Raw genomic sequence first — 19694 nt, 5'->3', positions numbered from 1 at the left:
AATACCAGGGTAAATGGCCAAAAAGGTTCAAAATGGTTTCTTCCAAGTAGGACTTGCAAAAGAAGAGTAGGGTACTATAATTATGTCTAATTATACTTGACTTTTAAAACTATATGTATATATTTTTAACAATTAATTTAAAATAATTTAAATTTATCTTTTTCAAAAGCAAAAAACTGAGCTGGCACAGTGGGGCACGCCTGTAATCCCAGCAGCTGGGGAGGCTGAGGCAGGAGGATCAGGAGTTCAAAGCCAACCTCAGCAACTTAGTGAGGCCCTAAGCAACTCAGTGAGACCCTGTCTCTATGTAAAATACAAAAAAGGGCTGGGATGTGGTTCAGTGGTTAAGTGTCCCTGGGTGCAAACCCCGGTACCAAAAAAAAAACAAACAAACAAACAACAACAACAAAAAAAAACCAAGTAACTAGCAAAGAGTATTTGCAATGCATAATATATAAAGAAGAAATATTTTTCAAATTATAAGGTACTCTTATAAAAGATGTCAACATACAATATATGCAAGAAACATAAACAGGCAATTAAGAAATATTACTGCCCAAGACATATGTGAAAAAACCTTCACCTTTCAAAGCAATTTTTAAAAAAAGCATTATCTTAACCTACCAATTAGCAAAATGTTTCTGGGAAAATGTATTGAATGGGAGAGATTAATGTATCATTTCTATAGGAAAATATGAAACAAAACCTTAAAAATATACATGACAGGTGATTCAGAAATTCCTACTAAAAAATCAATCCTTAAGGAAATAGTAACAAATAATGTTAAAAGGATTCAGGCACAACACACTACAGTGATGCAGCCACATCAATGTTTAAAGAAGCTCAATTCACCATAGATAAAGTATGGAACCAACCTAGATGCCCTTCAACAGATGAATGGATAAAGAAAATGTGTGTGTGTGTATATATATATATATACACACACAAAGGAATATTACTCAGTTTTAAAGAAGAATGAAATTATGGCATTTGCTGGTAAGTGGATGGAGTTGGAGAATATCACGCTAAGTGAAATAAGCCAAACCCAAAAAACTAAAGGCCAAATGTTTTCTCTGATATGCAGATGCTAACTCACAATAAGGGGTGGGGATAGGGAAGAACAGAGTTGCTTTATAATAGGTAGAGGGGAGTGAAGGGAGGGGAAGGGGTATGGGGGAAGGAATGGTAATAGAGTGAAACAGACATTATTACCTCATGTACATATAGGACTGCATAACTGATGTGATCCTACAATATGTATAATCAGAAAAATGAGAGATTACACTCCATTTATGTATGATATATATCAAAATGTATAAATGCATTCTACTGTCATGTACAATAAATTAGAACAAATTTAAAAATTTTTTAAAAAGGATTCAGGCACAGAGGGTCATACCTAGCACCCTAATCCAAAAATTCCAAATCCTAAATGATCCAAAATCTGAAAGGTTTTTGAGAATCAACATGAAGTTTCAAGGAGGGAAATTCTACACCTGACCTCATGTGGCAGGTTGCAGTCAGAACACAGATACAATAAAAAAAAAAAAAAAAAATGTATAATATTACCTTCCAGCTGTATATATAAAGCTATATATATAAAGGTATATATGAAACAGAAAATGAACTTCATATTCAGACTTGGGTACCATACCCAAGATATATTATGCAAATATTCTAAAAACCCCCAAAATCTGAAATCTAAAACACTTTTGGTCATAGCATTTTGGATAAGGGACGCTCAACCTGCATTATTTTAGCAAAAAATTTTTCAAGATGGTCTTTTTCATATTGATTTACCAGAAATAATATAATAGCCTTACCTGAACTGTACGTCCTGCATTGATATGCTCTTCATGCAACTTGTCCCAGATTCTGCACCGTTGATACTACATAAAGGAGAGGGAAAATGTACTCAATTTATCATCGCTAGAGGATTATTTTGCCATGTTACCACAAAAATCTCTACTCATTTACTCAAACTTAAACATACCAGCTAGACAAAATAGTGATTTAGTGGTGGTAGTTAACTTTCCAAAGACTATATAGGTAGGAAGTTTTTGATAATATTACATACAAAGTTCTGGAAATAATAAAACAAACAAAAGATCAACAGATCTAGGTTATTTAATTTTACTGAAAAAAATGGGTATTTTTGTCTATATTGCAACCATTTTAAGAGATGGAAAATATAAAGAATGAGAATGTAAAAGAATGTGAAAAAGATGCACATCCAGAGAAAATGAAAAGTTGTACCCCATTAGTGTACAATGAATCAAAATGCATTCTACTATCATGTATAACTAAATAGAACAATAAAAATAATTTTGAAAAGAATGTGAAAAATAAAGAGATCAACACCATTCTATACATTTTGTTATATACTATGAATTTTAAATGTTTGTCAATGATAGTATAAAGTACTGAAAATTAAAATCTGAATTTGAAAAAAGTAACATCAATACTGCAAACTAGACAGTAAACAAAACTGAGATTGAAGATGTAACATATGTGTTTCAGTTTTTACCAAAGCAATATTTAGTTTTCAGAGTATCATCTAGGAAACTCCATGAGCATAATAATGAAAGTTTTTTTTATTTGACAAGAACCAGAGAAAATGTGATAACAATATAGTAGTGTATATATTTATATATAGCATATAAACATCAACACCAAATGTCACATATGATTTTTGGTTGATACAAAAGATCCAAAAATGTAAAATGTTAGAAGTAAATAATAACATTAAGTACATTTTTGGTATACTACATACTGAAAAAGAATCAACTTAGAAATGATTTGAAAAGACAGAAATGAAAATATCCCATACATGCATGGAAGACATAATAAATCATAAGAGAAGAGTTACTGAAAAAATTTTCTAGGACATTTTTATATTCTTTATTCTGCATAGTCTTTGAATTTGTTAGTGAATGGTGCAGTAAAAAAAAACTTGTAGATATTCATAAGTTTTTTATGTTGTCTAAGAACTAATAAATTTAATATATAAAAAGTTTAATATATAAATATATATTCATAAATATCATCAAAACACTTTCATTTATAAGAAAAATATCAATCAGGTCTGGTGTGAATACTCTTTTAGTGTTACGATATAATATAAGTTTGAGGGAAAAAAACTAGACATGTTTGGAAAATGAACCATTTTAAAATTTATTACTCACTATTAATTTGTCATAATAGTCTAAGAAAAATTAATATTAAAGAAGCAGAATTGAGAATTTGTGGAGGCCAATGCCTAGAATTCATGAAGCAGAATACCAGAGAGGAGAGAACCTCAAGGTGAGAAGAAAACTGGGAAGACTACTCTGAGAGAGAACATCAGAGATATGCAGAATTTTCCCTTTGAGTCTTTGGCTGGGTACTGATTAGCACATGCATGTGAAGAAAGAACCTGTAGTCAGAAGAAGAATCACTGAAAAGAAACCAGTAGAATACTTCTAATGGTCATATAATGCCAGACACATTGCATGTGACCACAAGAAAGAGTGAGAAAACCTTCAAATACATTGGGTATCAGGTAGAATACTCCAAAGTATTGCCCACTATGGGGGAAACTAGCCCTGAACTCAAGGCTGTTCTGGTCATACACGAGAAAGCTTTCAAGAAAGCCTCCAAAGACTCAGAGTGTTCCCAAGTAACTTAACTGAAACACTCAACTGTGCCTCAAAACAAAGTTCAAATATATTTAAAATAATTCATTACGATTTAGTACACAATAAAGTTCACAATGTTTGACATACAATAAACAATCACCATGTGTGTAAAAAGGCAGAATAATATGATCTATAATGAGAAAATTGAATCAATAGAAACAGATCCGGACATGATAGTTAATGGAATAGACATAAATATTAAAAATGTATTCAAGAATTAGAAGAAAACATGAGCATACTAAGGAGAGACATAAGAAACTTCAAAACACTGAATTCCTAGAGTTAGAAAACAGAATCTGAAATGTAAAATGCACTGAATAGGATTAACAGCAGATAAGACAATGCAGAAGGTAAGATTAGTAAACTTGACATAACAATAGAAACTAACCAAAACAAAACACAGAAAGGAAAAATGAGTGTGATAAATGAACAGAGCATCAGTGAGCCATGGGCCAAACAAAAACAATACACTCTCCATGTAATTGAATTTCATGAGAAGGCGAGAAAGAGCAGTAAACAATTAGAAAAAAATTAATGGCCAAAGTTTTTTCCAATTTGATAAAAACCATAAACCCACAGAAAATCAAAGAACAAACAAATGAAACAGAAAAGAAAATCACACTAATGCATATATTATAAAACTACTTAAAAGTGATATAGAAAAAATCTTTAAAGCAGCTAGAGGTACTAAAGAGACATGGAGTACAGAAGAACAAAGTAAGAATGACAGAGACTTCTCATGAGAAACAAGGAAAGTCAGTAAATAGATATTCACCAACTAAATAGGGAAACTGATTTTCACTGTAATTACAAATTAACAAACAAATAAATAAATATGAAGAAAAAATTTGAACACATAAATGAATAACAAGTAAGACTGATTATGTCTGGTTTTGTACCATATAGTTCAGGCTTCATGCTGCTTGAATAGTCCATTCCATGTCACCCATTTTCACAGGAATTACGTCACCTAATCATTTTTTAATATTTCTGATCTTATTTCTTTAACCGGACTGCAAACTTCTTGAGAATTGAAAATCTATTTTTATATATCCTTCAAAGCTAACAATCTAACACCAATAAATACTTATGAAAAGCTAACATTTATTTCCTGTAATAAATAATCTTTCTTCTCATTACACCTGGCAGCTTGAATACAAATATTCATCTCTGCTCTTTTCTGAAACCCCACTAAATGAGAATAAAGAACTTGAAAAGGTATAAATTCAAAGGAATAATGAGAATACAATGGAAAACATCAATTGACCAGAAATGTTAACAAAAATTGGAAGCTGAAAAGAATATGGACATGCTGCAACTGATTCCACAGGTCAGAGAAAGCTGGAACTTCAGCCTGCAGAAGAGGCACTGAGAACAGGCCACAAGCTCTGCTCTCTTCCAAGAGGACTATGAACCAGAGATACCAGTTATCAAGTCACCAGCAGAAGTATGTAGTGGGGCACAAAGCAGAAGCATTGGTTGAAAGTTTATGTAAAGATCAAGTCATCTACCAGATCCCCTCTCCACTTACCCACATGACTACCCTGCCCCTTCTAGAGAAGACAGTACTCTAGAAGACAGCCTCTGGAGAGGTCAAACTAGAGAAGCTAGGGATCCTGGAGTCTAAGCACAGCAAAGGCAGGGCTGAGGTACCATACCACAACCAGGAAGATTAAGCCTAGACCAGGAGTCTCTGAATAGTAGTGAGCCTGCTCTCCTTCTTGGGTCTTTTCCTTCCCCTGTCTCAAAGGCTTGTCACAAAATTTATACTATATCCATCCCTTCAACCTTCCCACCCCCACCTCTGTCACACCGTGACCTCTGATAAAATAAACAACCCCACCAGCTAGGACTAGAAGCTACATCCTGCATCCTGAATACCTACAGATATTGAGATCTGGTGGCTCCCTGTTTAAAACAGATCTTCACTTGTTCACCTCTCTAGACAACAAGGCCCCCACTACTATCTTGCTACTCATATACCCACAGAAACATACACACACCTCTACTTTCTGATTAGCACTCTTAAAAATCAACAGCTAGTCAAAGAGACCTATACTTCTATATGCTGAGACAGAAGGAAAGGAAGAAAGACAGAAAGGAAGGAAGAAGGAAGGAAAGAACTCATTCAGAAAAAACAAAGAAACAGAAGAAGTCTTTGAAAAATAATACCAAGATAGAGAGATGATATGATACTGCACCCATGAAACAAGGATTCTTTTGAAAAGTATAGAGAGTATTTGGGTATGTACATGTGTGTAAGCTCACTGAGGGAGAAAACACACACACACACACACACACACACACACAGAAAAAAAGTATAATTCCAGTAGCTGTATTTAAGCTGGAACATGGATGCAATAGCTGGTGCTAGAGTACACATTTTACAAAAAAGACAGAAACAAGTTGAAGATGGAGAATCAGATAAAAAAAACTTGGGTCTTTAATGACTGCTGATCTGCCACTGCAGGCCGGGACCACCTCCATTACCATGAGAAATTAAAGATCAAAACAGAACAAAAGCACAAAACTCTACCTTATTTTATACACTATTTTGGGGTTTTATGCAACTTGACCCTTACTATATACTTACATACACGTGCTAACTAATGCTGTGTATGTGCTACAAAGTAAAATTTCCCCCAGATTCCTACAATACAAACCAAAGGAAATTATGTTCCAAGCTTCCTATCATGTCATTCCTATTAACTATGCTCAAGTCTATCTTACATTAGCCAAGCAAGCTGAATGCTAACACTCTATTTCAGGATTACATGTTAATAAAATTTATCATGTGTAATGAAACGAAATGCTGAAGGACCTATGGAATACAGTCACAGGTGTCCACAGCACACTACGCTCATTGTTTTCAGATGTTGCAGAATCACGCCACTAAGGCTTACCTTCAATTTCCCTTCAGTCTGACTTTCTTCTTTTAAATTCATATTGGATGACTGATGGCCAGCATAATAAATATTTTATCTTTCTACACCTTTCTCCCAAGAAGAATATGGCTTTTTGAAGTGAGGCACTGTCAGACACCTGGAGTCTAAAATTAGTTCTTAACTCTTTTGTCTAGAGCACAGCAGCTTTCAAATGTTTTCAAACTGCCATAACATAACTAAAATAAACTAGTCAATGCTATATAAAATGTTACTTTCTTATTAAACTAGAAATCCTATAGATAGTAGAATGATCAAGGATATAAAATAAAGCATGGCTCAGTATGAGTTTAACTGCTTGACTTAAGATAATATCACATATTATAAATTATAGTTATTCTGATAATGTCTGAAATTTTTAAAAAATTGCACAAAATGCTAATGGTAAATGTTTGGGCAGAGAGGGATCAATGTAACTAACCTGGAATAATTTTCTGATGACACATGGCACAATTAGTGAAATCAACAAGAGACCCTTCCTATCTCAACTACCTTTCTCCCAGGGTTCTGGTTTTGCCAGTGATGACTGATTTGGTCATTCATGTGGCTAGGATCCGAGGATAATGACAGGAGGCATTTTTATATAGAATAAATATAAGAAAAGAGAACTCTCAGACTTGTCAAAGCTCAAAGGCAAAGTATGAAGTATGACAATAAAAGGAAGAAATGGCCTTACATACACCATAATCCACCTGTTTCTACCTTTTAGAATCAATTCACTTGCTGAATTCCTATCTTCTTTGTAACTGAGCACTTCAGTATGAGGTCAGGACTTTAAAACACATCTTATCGAATCTTCTACATGGAGATCATCAATCAAAAGTGAACAACTGTATTTATATATTATAGTGCTAAAAGAACCAGCCCCTCTTGTTAAGCAAAGCGTGGAACTCTTTAATTTGTTTCTATTCATGACAAGAATAACCAGTTTACCAGGCAACTACTTCGCCATCCTTAAAAAGTCATGGCATCACCTATATGCTTATGAGTAAAGAAGAAAGAAATTAAGGAATGACAAAACACTAACACTGAATTCTAGAGAGAGTGTCATATTTGCATTTAAATTTCCACTTAGTATTCTTGGCACTTATTTTCTATATTTTTAAAAGGACTTTAATGCTTGGAAGATACATGGTACCCATGGTAGAAAAAGTTGTCATTTTTCTTGTATAAACTACTAAGTTGAAGGCAATGAATAGTGTTAATATGGAAAGGACTAATGACCAGATCTTCCATTGAAAAAGAAAACCACCAATGGAGAGAGACATTGAAAACTTATACAGGTACAGTTCCTTTTGAAAGAACAAATGTCACTGAACTGTTCCACAGCAAAGACATCATAACCTGCCAAGTCAATACTCAGTGCTTAGTAAACTTGATGTTGACATAAATGCCAAAGTCCGTCCACCAGACCCTGGCCAGTGTAAGTTCTACACAACCCGGTCATAGTTCCTGAGACTAGTCCATCTTCCTTCTATTTCCTCAACAGATATACACAGGATGTCTCAATTTGGGACTTTCCTCAAGTAAGGAAATTCCCTCATGTCACACAATGGATTTACTTCTTTAATATGCTTGCATCTGAAAAGGATGGGAGTTAGTGACTGATACACCCTCCAGGTTCAAAAATCTTGCCAAGGGCTGAATGAAATTAAAACAGGTCCATTATCCAAAGTTCCCTTCCTTCACATTAGGTTGTAATATCAAACAGTTTGTATTTTAATTCTAACGGCCTAAAACCTCAACATGTACAATAAAGAAGGCACAGAATCGATTCTTATATCACTTCCTGGAAAAAGAAATATATAAGAGGTGTACTTGTAGAAGAGAAACACCAGCTTAAAAAATGAATAATGTTGCAGAATCATTAGGAGTCAGGTATTTTAACAAAGCCTTTTGTCTAATATTCTCAATTTAGCTGAAAAATGCAACAAACATAATTCATATTATATAACCATTTCTTGTGGTAGAAAATGAAAAATCCCACCTTCTCAATATTAATTTGGTGCTTTCTTAACCTCTCCAGGTCTGTTGGAATGACTATCTTGGTGAATTTCTGGATAGCTGGTTCAAGACGGCGTAATTTCACTTTTTCTTCATCTTCAGACATCCTAAAATAATGTTGTGTCACTTTCACTTGCAATAACTCTCTTCTCCACTCATATAGAAAAACCTAAAAGGGAAACATTTCTTAAGAATGTTTTTCAATCAATTTTCATTATGTTTAAAGTCAACAATTAGGTAGATTTATAATTTATTCCAAATATGTATTCAACTTAATGCTGAACTTGAGTTGACTTTTTTCTTTATGAAACCATGCATTTCAAAATTTTGTTTATGAAAGTTATGTATATTCACTCTAGGATGTTTACAAATAAAATATAAATAAAAGGAAAGATTAAAGTAAAACTAACAATTATCTCCTCACCCTTAGTTAACTACTATACATTTCAGTGTATGTCTCTCCAGGCCTTTTTCTGTTTAAATATATTTTTAAAAAAGGAGTATGCCGTGAAAGTTTCATGTCCTGAAATATCCTGGACATTGAATAATCTTTTTTAAAAAAAGGTGTCAAATGGTGAAACTCGAAGGAAAAATTTCATCCTTAACATTTCTGCTTGTATCAAACTGCATTTCTAATGTTATCAAAATGTATGTAATTACATATTTCAAATATAACAAAATGCAGAACTCTTCTCATGGATGTCCTTTAGATCTACTCTTCCCATTCTGACAAAATTATTAATATTGTCTGCAACTGATTCAAATAATCAGTGACAGAACTGGAATAAGAACCAGGTTTCCTGAACTACAATCAGAGACTTTTTCTATTTCATCATTTTTCTACCAGCATTCCAGGAAGTCCAAGGGTATGCCTTTGGGGCCAGGATAGGAGAGGAAAGGAGCTAGAAGTGAGCAGGCTCCAGAACCTAATCCTTGTTTCAGCTGGAGAAAATTTATTTACATCTATTTTATAAATTGGAGATTACTAGATCTTATGTGAATTAATGGGCTCCATTGCTTAGCCAAACTTGAAAACCACTATTGTACACCAAGCTTATATGCCATCTCATCAGTCATAAGCTTTCTCATACTAAAATATTCATATTTAAGCTGACTAGGTTAATCCCATTAGGTTATGGTGTCAGATGAGGGTTCCGAGAGATAGGAGTTCACATTTAGACTTTGTGCATTCCTGTTATCTTTGGAGTTCATTGCTTTCAAGAGCTCTACTACCCGCAAAACATTAAGACTTACTACTCTAAATAATGTCTTTTTTTTTTTTCTTTCTTTCACAGTTGAAAAACTTTGAAGTGTTGGTTATATGACTGCCTTCACTGCCTATCCACCAGTAATTTGGTTCTTATGTCTGACACAAGTTTAAAAAAAAAGAAAATTTCCAAACTCCAGAAACAAAGAGGGCAAAATTGCTGCAATAGTGAATGGGAAGTGGAAACATAAAGTTAGTTGCCAAACCACAGTCCAAAGACCAAAAAAACCAGAAAAATTCATAGCTAAGAGACAAGAGCTAAAACCTCAAAAGATGGATTAAACAGTAAACTATACAGCTAAAAAGAGAAGTATTGATTGAAAGATATCACTTGGAACACAGATGAATAAAAAGATGAAAATATTTTGAAAAGACGATAAGGGACATAAAGGATAAAAACGATAAGTTCAAGAACAAATAATCCAATCAACAAATGGGCTAAGGAAATGAACAGACACTTCACAGAAGACGATCTACAAGCAATCAACAGATACATGAAAAAATGTTCAACATCTCTAGTAGTAAGAGAAATGCAAATCAAGACTACCCTAAGATTCCATCTCACCCCAATTAGAATGGCGATTATCAAGAACATAAGCAACAACAGGTGTTGGCGAGGATGTGGGGAAAAAGGTACACTCATACATTGCTGGTGGGGTTGCAAATTAGTGCAACCACTCTGGAAAGCAGTATGGAGATTCCTCAGAAAGCTTGGAATGGAACCACTATTTGACCCAGCTATTCCACTCCTTGGCCTATACCCAAAGGACTTAAAATCAGCATACTACAGAGATACAGCCACATCAATGTTCATAGCTGCTCAATTCACAATAGCCAGATTGTGGAACCAACCAAGATGTCCTTCAACTGATGCATGGATAAAGAAACTGTGATACACACACACACACACACACACACACACACACACACACACACACACAATGGAATATTACTCAGCCATAAAGAGTGATAAAATTATGGCATTTTCTGGCAAATGGATGAAACTGGAGAATATCATGCTAAGTGAAATAAGCCAATCTCAAAAAACCAAAAGATGAATGGTCTCGCTGATAAGCAGATGATGACACATAATGCGGGTGGGAGGGGTTAGTGTTAGTGTTAGGGTTAGGGTTAGGGAGGGGGCAAGAATGGAGGAAGGAAAGACTGTATAGAGGGAAAAGAGGGGTGGGAGGGGTGGGGGGGAAGAGAAAAAATAATAGAATGAATCAAACAACATAACCCTATGTAAATTTATGATTACACAAATGGTATGCCTTTACTCCATGTACAAACAGAGAAACAACATGTATCCCATTTATTTACAATAAAAAAAATGCACAAATCTTAAAAAAAACAGGGAATAAAGAAAACAATGAAAAGAAATTATTCAGAGAGAACATGCTGAGAATCAAGACTGTAAGACCTCAAATTGGAAAAGCTCATAAGCCCCAAGTAGTATAAATGAAAAACAAACTTAACTAAATATATGGAAAGGAAATTGAAGAATACCTAGGATAAAGAAAAAAATTTTAGAAAAGAAAACTAGAGATAAAAGATGAATATAAACAACAAAAGCAGCAACCTTTACATCAAAGCAATGTATCAAAAGATAGGACTATCTTCAAAGTGCTAAGGAAGAAGGTAAGTTATCATTCAAAGTGAAGGCAAAATAATCATTTTCAGACATACAAAGACAGAGTTAATTACCAAATCCCTCATTAAAAGAATTACTTAAAAGTCATATTTTAACAGTAAAGAAAATAAAATCAAAGGAGTAGAATGGCAAGAAGCATTGAATATGATAAATTAGTGCTGGACATAATAAATGAGTGAATAAAAGAATAAAAGAAAGGATTTATTTGAATAACATGATTAAGTATAAGAAAAATGTTCCCATGTAAATAATTTCCTATTATGTGACTTTGTATAGCAGCATAGTATCATCTTATGTATGTGATTCATAATGTAATCATTTATTGTTAGCTATTTAGGTTGATCCCAATTTTCCACTATTATAAACAATACAGTAATTATTCTCTCTACCTATAAATTCATATTGCCACCTATGATTATTTCTTTAAATTAAATACCTGGAAATAGAAATATTAGGAAGATACATTTTAAAACTACATTTATATACATTTTCCCAAATGTCCCACCAAAGGTTGTGTCCATTTACATTTCCACCAGCAACATATCATAATGTCCATTTATCCATATTCCAACCAATTCACTTGGTATTTGCATTCTTCTTAGATATCTTAGATATTTAATTGGTAGAAAAAGGTGTCTCATTGTTGCTTTAGTTTGCATTCCTTAAATTACTAATGGAATTGATTTATTAGCCATTTGCATTTCTTCTTTTGTGAATTACCTACTTATGCTATGCATCTGTTTTACTTCAAGGGATGTTTACTTCTTATTGACTTGCAATAGTCTATTATATGCCAAATACATAAATTATTTGTCTAATGTTAACATTTTCCAGTTCATCACGTTGCCTTTTCTGCTTTCTTCTACTATGCAGATTATGTACTATTGGAAAATAACTTGAGGTCTACTTTCATTCCTAGTAAAGCCTTTTTCTAACATAACCTGTTGCTCAATAGATGTTACCTGAGCTAAAACATGTCTTCACTATTTTTAATCCTATCACTTCAGTCAAATGGCAAATGCATAGCACATTATAACAGATCTTTAATTGGTCTGCCTTTAGACTCTTTCCCCTCTCCCTTTTCTCCCCACAAGTTATCACCAATGAATCTATATAAAAACCAATTACAGTATCTTACCTCTCTACACAAAAACTTTCAATATTCACTATTATTTGAATAAGAAAATATAATGTTTATAAGTAGAGTCATCTATCTAGCCACCTATTATTTCTCTCTAATTCTAGTTTTGAAATGATGTTCCCTCTGTCTAGATGCACTTTGATATTCACCTGCCTTATGTATCATTTACCAGATGAGATATAACTCAGGTGATTCTGCCTTGTCTTCCACTAATCCGTTTGTAGTGTACTTAATCCCTTATTATTGACTATTTGGCTTGTTATTCTTGTTCCTTTATTATTGTATAATAGTTTTCTTTCTTGAGTTCCAAAAGTGGCATTTCCAGCTACATTATATGACTTTGCCCCTCAGCTTTGTGTGCACAAGGAAAACCTATCTCAGCAAGGGTGATCTCCCAGGGAAAATAATCTGCCCCCAAGAACCTCCCAAGAGGTTTTTCAACTCTTGGTCTCCTTCTGCTAGTATCTTATAGTATTTCTCTACCATTTTCTATTTTTACAAAGTAACAATAAAATTTCTTTATGAAACATGCAAATAATTGCAGATACCATGATTTATTGGCACAGAAACTTTAGCAGTGGATCTGATCAGAAAATAGCTCAAATGTTTGTTTGTTAGCTATTACGGGAAAATCTAATTCTATATCTTAATGTGATTTAAAAGTGTGACTAATGAGTGAAAGTATACTTTGCCATTTCTTTATTTTTCAGTCATAAAACTGGAATATTTCTGAATAATTAAAACATTAGGATAAAAAAGTTTATATTAAGATCTCACCTGTGTAAAATATGACTAAGAAAAAGACAAAGCAATACAAAAAAGTGACTAATTTCCCAAACTCCTATAGTTGTTACATTAATTTTTAATATTTTAATATTAATATTTTTAGATCTTTTAAAAATATAATAAAATATTTAGGGTGATAAAATTATTCTTATGAAATTATTATCATGATTGTGATGGCACAAACACAACTATATGCACATCTTAAAACCCATAGAACTGTACACTACAAAAAGTGAATGCTACTGTATATAAATTTAAAAACAACAATAAGATGTGGAAGGAATCAAAAATAAAACATGAACTATCAAAAATAACATTAACTGTATTATAAATGAATAACATAACTATATGAAAAGAAACAGGGAAGAAAATAATATAAGCAACATCATAAATCAATATTTTAACTAAATACAATAAGGCTAAAGACAAAAAACAACTGCACTGTGTGCTAGTAAATTTGTTTCTCACAGGAATACAGGTTAGAAATTCTGAAATAACTTTATAATAGGATTGAACAAATAAGGAAATATTTCACATAACACAAGAGCCAAATTTTTGTCAGAGAAATAAGCTAAAATAAGGGATAAAACTAGATGAACCTGGGGATGTCAGAATAGAATTGAAGTCAAAGGGCTGAACTTTGTTTTTAAAAAATATATAGGTAGATAAATACAGAAATAAATATAGATCTTCTTGTACACATGGGCTTGTATGTACATATACAGCTGTCTTCTGAAAGGCTCTAAAAGCAATGACACCCCAGTAGCAATGAGTACACCTAAAGCACAGAACTTGGTATCTAAATACCATTCTCCAAAAAAGAAATCAAGAGTCTTTGATTCAGGGGTGCAGCAGGGGAAGCACAAGACACATATGAAACATTTTATGGTGCCAGAAAGAAATAACATTCTCAATAAAGGAGAGAACTATATCAAAAGGACACAGAAAGCAAGCAAACAACAACAGCAAAAAAGCAAACTCACAATGGTCAAAGCTGAAACAACAAAATAAAAGAAAAATAACTAAGTCTACACTGATACAAATAAATAACAATACAAATAAATGGGGAGAATGGAGAATTCTTTCTTACAGAAGAATTCCAATTAATAAATAAAGAAGGAGTGAGGGAAGTAGAAAACCACCACTTGAACAGCAAGGTAATAATTACTGAAGGCAAGATCCACCAATGGATGCTAAATCGAGCAAGGGAAATTTGAGGAGAAACAGGATATTTGCATAATTTAAGTTTTTCTCCAAGACAACTATTCATTATAAGGGGGAAAACAGTACCTCTGCAGTGGAGAATCCCAGTAGACACCATCTTAACTATGTGATCAAGATTATAACATCACAAGCTATAAGTCATATTACATACCCTGAGACAAACTAAAAATGGCACATACACGTTTGTGGCACTAACAAAAACACATAACCTTAATCTAATCATGACAAACCATTGGAAAAACATCATTTGTGGGGGACTCTACAAAATACTTGACCAAGACTCTTCAGAAAGTGTAAAGGTCATGAAAGACAGGTAAAGACTGAGCAACTGTCATTGATTGGAAGAGATGAAGGAGCTGTGCCAACTAAATATGGGGTTTTAGATTGGATCCTAGACTACAGAAAGAACATTAAAAAATGATGAAATCAGAAGAAAGTTAGGTGTTCAGTTAATAGTATTGTTCTGAGATTAATTTCTTGCTTTTGATAATCGTTGTATGGTATTTAGAATGGTGATATTAACAGAAGTCTTAAGAGAATCCTGTATTACTTTTGTAGTTTTTCTGTAATTCTAAAGTTATTTCAAAATAAGAAGTCTTTTCAGGTACAAAAATTGATGTTTCACAGGAGACAGGTAGCAACTTTTATAAGCCAAAGAAATGCAATCAATTCATTGTATGAAAACTTGGAGCAGGAGAGTGACAGGAGTGCACCAGGTGCTTTACAAACTTTTTATCATTTAGTGCTTACAACTAAAAGGAGATGGGTACATGGTACTCAAGTTCCCGATGATGAAAAAGTATTCAAAAGTTAAGGAAAGTACTTAAGAAGTTATATTATAAGTGAAAAATCCCATTTCCCAGAAAAACTTCAAAATCTGGCAACACCATTCCCCCAAAGTAATGAACATCTTCCCAAAAGTGATGAGTCCAGAGACTAGAGCAAGAGGTACAGAATTTGGAGAGAAAGGTCAAGGCCCTTGGTCCCACTGTGCGGTTTCCTCTCTGGGCCTTGGACATGGAAAAGGAGGGAGCTAGGCGTGGGACCTTCTGCAAACCACCTCCTGGTCTGGGTAAGAGGAGGTTCCGGCCTCTTGCTCCTGGCCTCCCCTCTAACCACAAGCGTCGCGCCATCCCTTACAGTGTCACCCAAGGCGCACCTGGGTCACACTGGGTCACACACACCAACCCGCCCAGCAACGAAAAGATGAGCTGTCAGGTCCCGGAACTCAGACTCGGGCGACCCTGGCGAGCTGGGGCCCACAGTGCGACGCGGGCAGGACGGCACGAGAAACTTCCACCCCACTGTTCCAGGAGCCACCCCCTTCGCCTAGTCCCGGCCTCCCTACAGTCACTTCCAACAGCGCTTCCCAAAAACGAAACCGGGGCGAGGCTCCGCCACTTCTTGTAGCCGGGAGGAGCCCGCGTGGCACTCGCACATTCGATCTAGTGTCCCGCTTCCCGCCGGGCGTCTAGCCCGCGCTCAGGGTCTGTGCCCGACCAACAGAGCCTGACAGGCCCGACGCCCCCGAGGAGGCCTCCCGCGAGCCCCTTACCTCCCGCCGGGGCGTTCGAGGCCGGTCGGTGCGCACAGCGCAGGCGCAGGCGCGGCGGGGCGGGGCGTCACCAGGGGCGGGGCGGGATGAGCCCCGCCCCGGGGACCGGCAGGGCCGGGCGGTGACCCTGCAGTGAGTGAACGCGGGGACTGTTGTGGACCACAACCTTTTATTTTTTTTAAATAGTGATCTTGGTTTAGAAAGGTGGAGTTGTAACACTGGTGCGGGAAAGAGATGCATAAGCTTTTTTTAGGTCTTTGTGTGGTGTGTTGTGAGATGATTCCCATTTGTATGACTGTCTGCATTTGGAAGTTTTCCTGCATATTTTTCCTCTCTCCTATCTAGAATTTTATTGATGGGCTGGCCTTGTGTTCTCGTTCTTTACATGTGTAGAAACCGAAACTCAGAAAAGTTATGCCTCCTCTCTCGCCCCAAAAGCCCTGTGAAGTGGACAAGGTAGGAGTGCTTATCTTTAACTTCAACAGGCACAGAAGTGGAAGTTCAGACAAACTGGGATTTTTCTCCAAAAACCAGTGAAGTGCTTAATGCTTAAGGCATTATTTCGGTTTTATAGGTAATGACTCTGAGGCACTACAAAGAGTTTTAAGTGACTCACTGCAGTTCAGCTTAGTTGGTGACAGAGCTGGAACTCCCAACTGGTTTTTCTAATTTCCTTCTCAAGTTATTCCAGTTAGACCAGTTGCTACCACAAGAACAAGCAGGTGGCTGATTTTGAAGCCCTGTGCAGGTCCTCCTCCCTGGATGTCCTAATTTCCAGACCCAGCTCTTTTAAAACTATGTATCTGAATATTCAGATGACTTGCTTAGAATGTATCCACTGATAGCCTTTTCAGAAGTCATAAGAATGTTCAAGCCACTTCTAAGGAACTCAGTTCTGAAGGTCTTCAAGTGGCATGAAAGTGGAGGTAGAAATTGTGGACTACATATTAGGTGGCTAACAAAGTCTTGAAAGGCAATATCTAAGATAAAGCACAAAATTTTCTAAGCAATTTAGATTTTCTTTGAGTGTATACTGAATACCAATGCTTATGTTACAGTTAGCCCTAGGAATGAGATGTTTATCAAATTTTAATTTTAAGGAGAAAATAGAAGTGTTAAGCAATACCATGGCAAAATGTCTTTTAATGACATTTTGAAGTAAAGGTCATTGGTGTTATTCTGAAATAGGATACCTCAAGTAGAATAGGGAGATGTGGTACTTAAGGATTGTGCATTTGAATCTGACCTTCTAAACTATTATATGTATGTTTGCTATAAGTTAGGTGTGTCAGGTAGGATAATAGATATTTTTAACGTAACAGTTGGTTAGCTTGTTTTATAAGCTTTAAATATTTGGACATATGGTGTTTGGACCTGTGTGTGTGTGTGTGTGTGTGTGTGTGTGTGTGTGTGTTTTGTCCTGGGCCATTAAGTTGATAGTGACAGGCCTGTTCTTCAAGATATCTTCCTGAGATCCTAACTAAACTCAGTAATGCTAAACAAAACAAAATGATAAATATGCATTTGGGGAAGAAAATGAGAAAAAATTTATGATTTCTAGTATTATGATTATTTTTTTAGGAGAATCCAGAAACAAGTTCAATAAGATAGAGAAATAGCTTTTCTAAATGACAGTCACTAATTTTAAAATGTAGTGGAGAAAAGATCACATCAAAAATAACAAAATAAAGGCTGGGCATGTAACTCAGTGGTAGAGTGCTTGCCCAGCATTGCAAAAAAAAAAAAAAAAAAAAAATTGTGTTTATAAGCAATATAGAACCTGTTTGAGGAATTGAGAAGGTAGATGGGGGATGGAGACAAAGGAAAGAATTACAAAGTGATATGAGGAAAACATCTGGAGGGAAACTCCAAATAGCAGGTACTGTAGTTGTCCCAATTTCACAGACTAGAAAATTGAGGCTTAACAAGTAATTTGCCCAAGGTCAAGGTCTCACATATTAGATGAAAGGAGTAACCAAATATGCACTTTTAACCTTGTCTTTATATTTCCATTAAGGACACAAATGAAGGCTTAAATATGTGGAAAAATAATATACTTTGTTTTTCCTGACAAAAAAAAAAACCCCTCAATATTGTCAAGTTATCAGTTTCCCTGCAATCATTTTTAAAATTCAGCAAAATCCCCATCAAAATTCCATTATAATTTTTTTTAATGAAAATGAAATGTAATGAAACAGATTTTTAAAATTCCAGTTGACTTTACAACTGTTATTCTCTTCTCGAAATGCCATTTTTGCTTTCTTCTCCCCACCTCTTCTTTTTCTCCACTCCAAAGTAAAGACTTTAGGATTCAAAAGTCTCTAGGTAGTTTTCCCCAACTTGTTAAGTCCACGTTTAATGCTCCTTCATAGGCTAATATTGTAATCTATACATAACTTTAATAGTATTTATCATACTTAGTAGAATTTCTCATCTTTATATCTGTTTCCTATTAGATGCTAAATATTTTGAGGAAAATTATATATTATTACTTACTTAGAACTTAAGCATGGTACAAACGAGGAAAACTATATATTTACTATGAGAATTAAGAAATTTTCTAATATCACGAAGCAAGTTTATGGAGAACTTGAGGTCAAATTTAAATTTGGCACAATAATATAGATCTAAGAAGTTATCTTCCCAGCTCATTCCTTTTCTGAGAACTACTTTTATCCTCCAAATTTGAATGCTAACAGTTATGAGCCTCTGGTAATGAGTTCACTTAATCATGAACCCAGGCTCCTGACCAAAGCAAATTGGTTCAGGAGCAGACATGTGACTCAAACTAGAACAATAAAATCTCTCTCTCGGGAAGTTGGTATTGGGAGTAAGAGTCTAACTTTAGTCTAAGCTGGTTTCCTGAATAGAGATGATGACAACTGAATGCTTGGTGGCCATGTGTTAGTGTGGGTGCTATAACAGATACCATAGAATGGGTGGCATAAACAACAAAAGTTTATTCTGGAGACGAGACATCCAAAACCAGGGTCCCAGCATGGTTGGGTTCTACTGAGGGCTCTCCTCCAGGTTGCCAACTACCAACTGCTCACTCTATGCTCACAGGGTGAAAGAGAGGGCCAGAGAGCTCAATGGGGTCTCTTTTGTGAGGGTACTTACTCATCCTGCTCAATACCCATAATGCCTAAATACTTCTCAAAGGCCCTGCTTCCTAATATTATCACATTAGGAAGTGAGGATTAAAATACATGAATTTGGGGAGAAGCCACAATCGTTCAGTCCATAACACCATGTTTTCGACTCTATAGATTAGCAAATCCGGGGAGACATGCTATTTGTAGATCAATTTGAAAGTGTGGAGAGGTAAATATATGTATGTCCTAGGTGATGATTTTTTTTAAATTGTAGGTGATGTTAAATTAAAGCCACTATCTTCACTGGTTTTCTAGCCATGAATTATTAAAATATCTATTGCACTTCTGA

At 35.0% G+C, this 19694-nt stretch overlaps 1 protein-coding gene across 1 annotated transcript in view; it reads right to left on the bottom strand.

Annotated features, from left to right (window-relative positions):
- STX17 (syntaxin 17) overlaps window positions 1–16301 on the bottom strand; it is a 51729-nt gene extending 35428 nt beyond the window's left edge. Inside the window, exons 1-3 of the mRNA XM_079112262.1 lie at window positions 16251–16301; window positions 8607–8792; window positions 1824–1889 (exon numbers count right to left, since the gene is read on the bottom strand). Coding sequence (XP_078968388.1) covers window positions 1824–1889; window positions 8607–8729 — 189 coding nt within the window. The 5' untranslated portion in view covers window positions 8730–8792; window positions 16251–16301. The remainder of the gene's footprint in view (window positions 1–1823; window positions 1890–8606; window positions 8793–16250) is intronic.
- Between the last annotated feature and the right edge of the window lie 3393 nt (window positions 16302–19694).

Source organism: Sciurus vulgaris (genome assembly GCF_902686455.1).
Source record: "Sciurus vulgaris genome assembly, chromosome: 15".
Lineage (NCBI taxonomy): Eukaryota > Metazoa > Chordata > Mammalia > Rodentia > Sciuridae > Sciurus > Sciurus vulgaris.
This window is presented reverse-complemented; position numbering and strand designations above follow the sequence as displayed.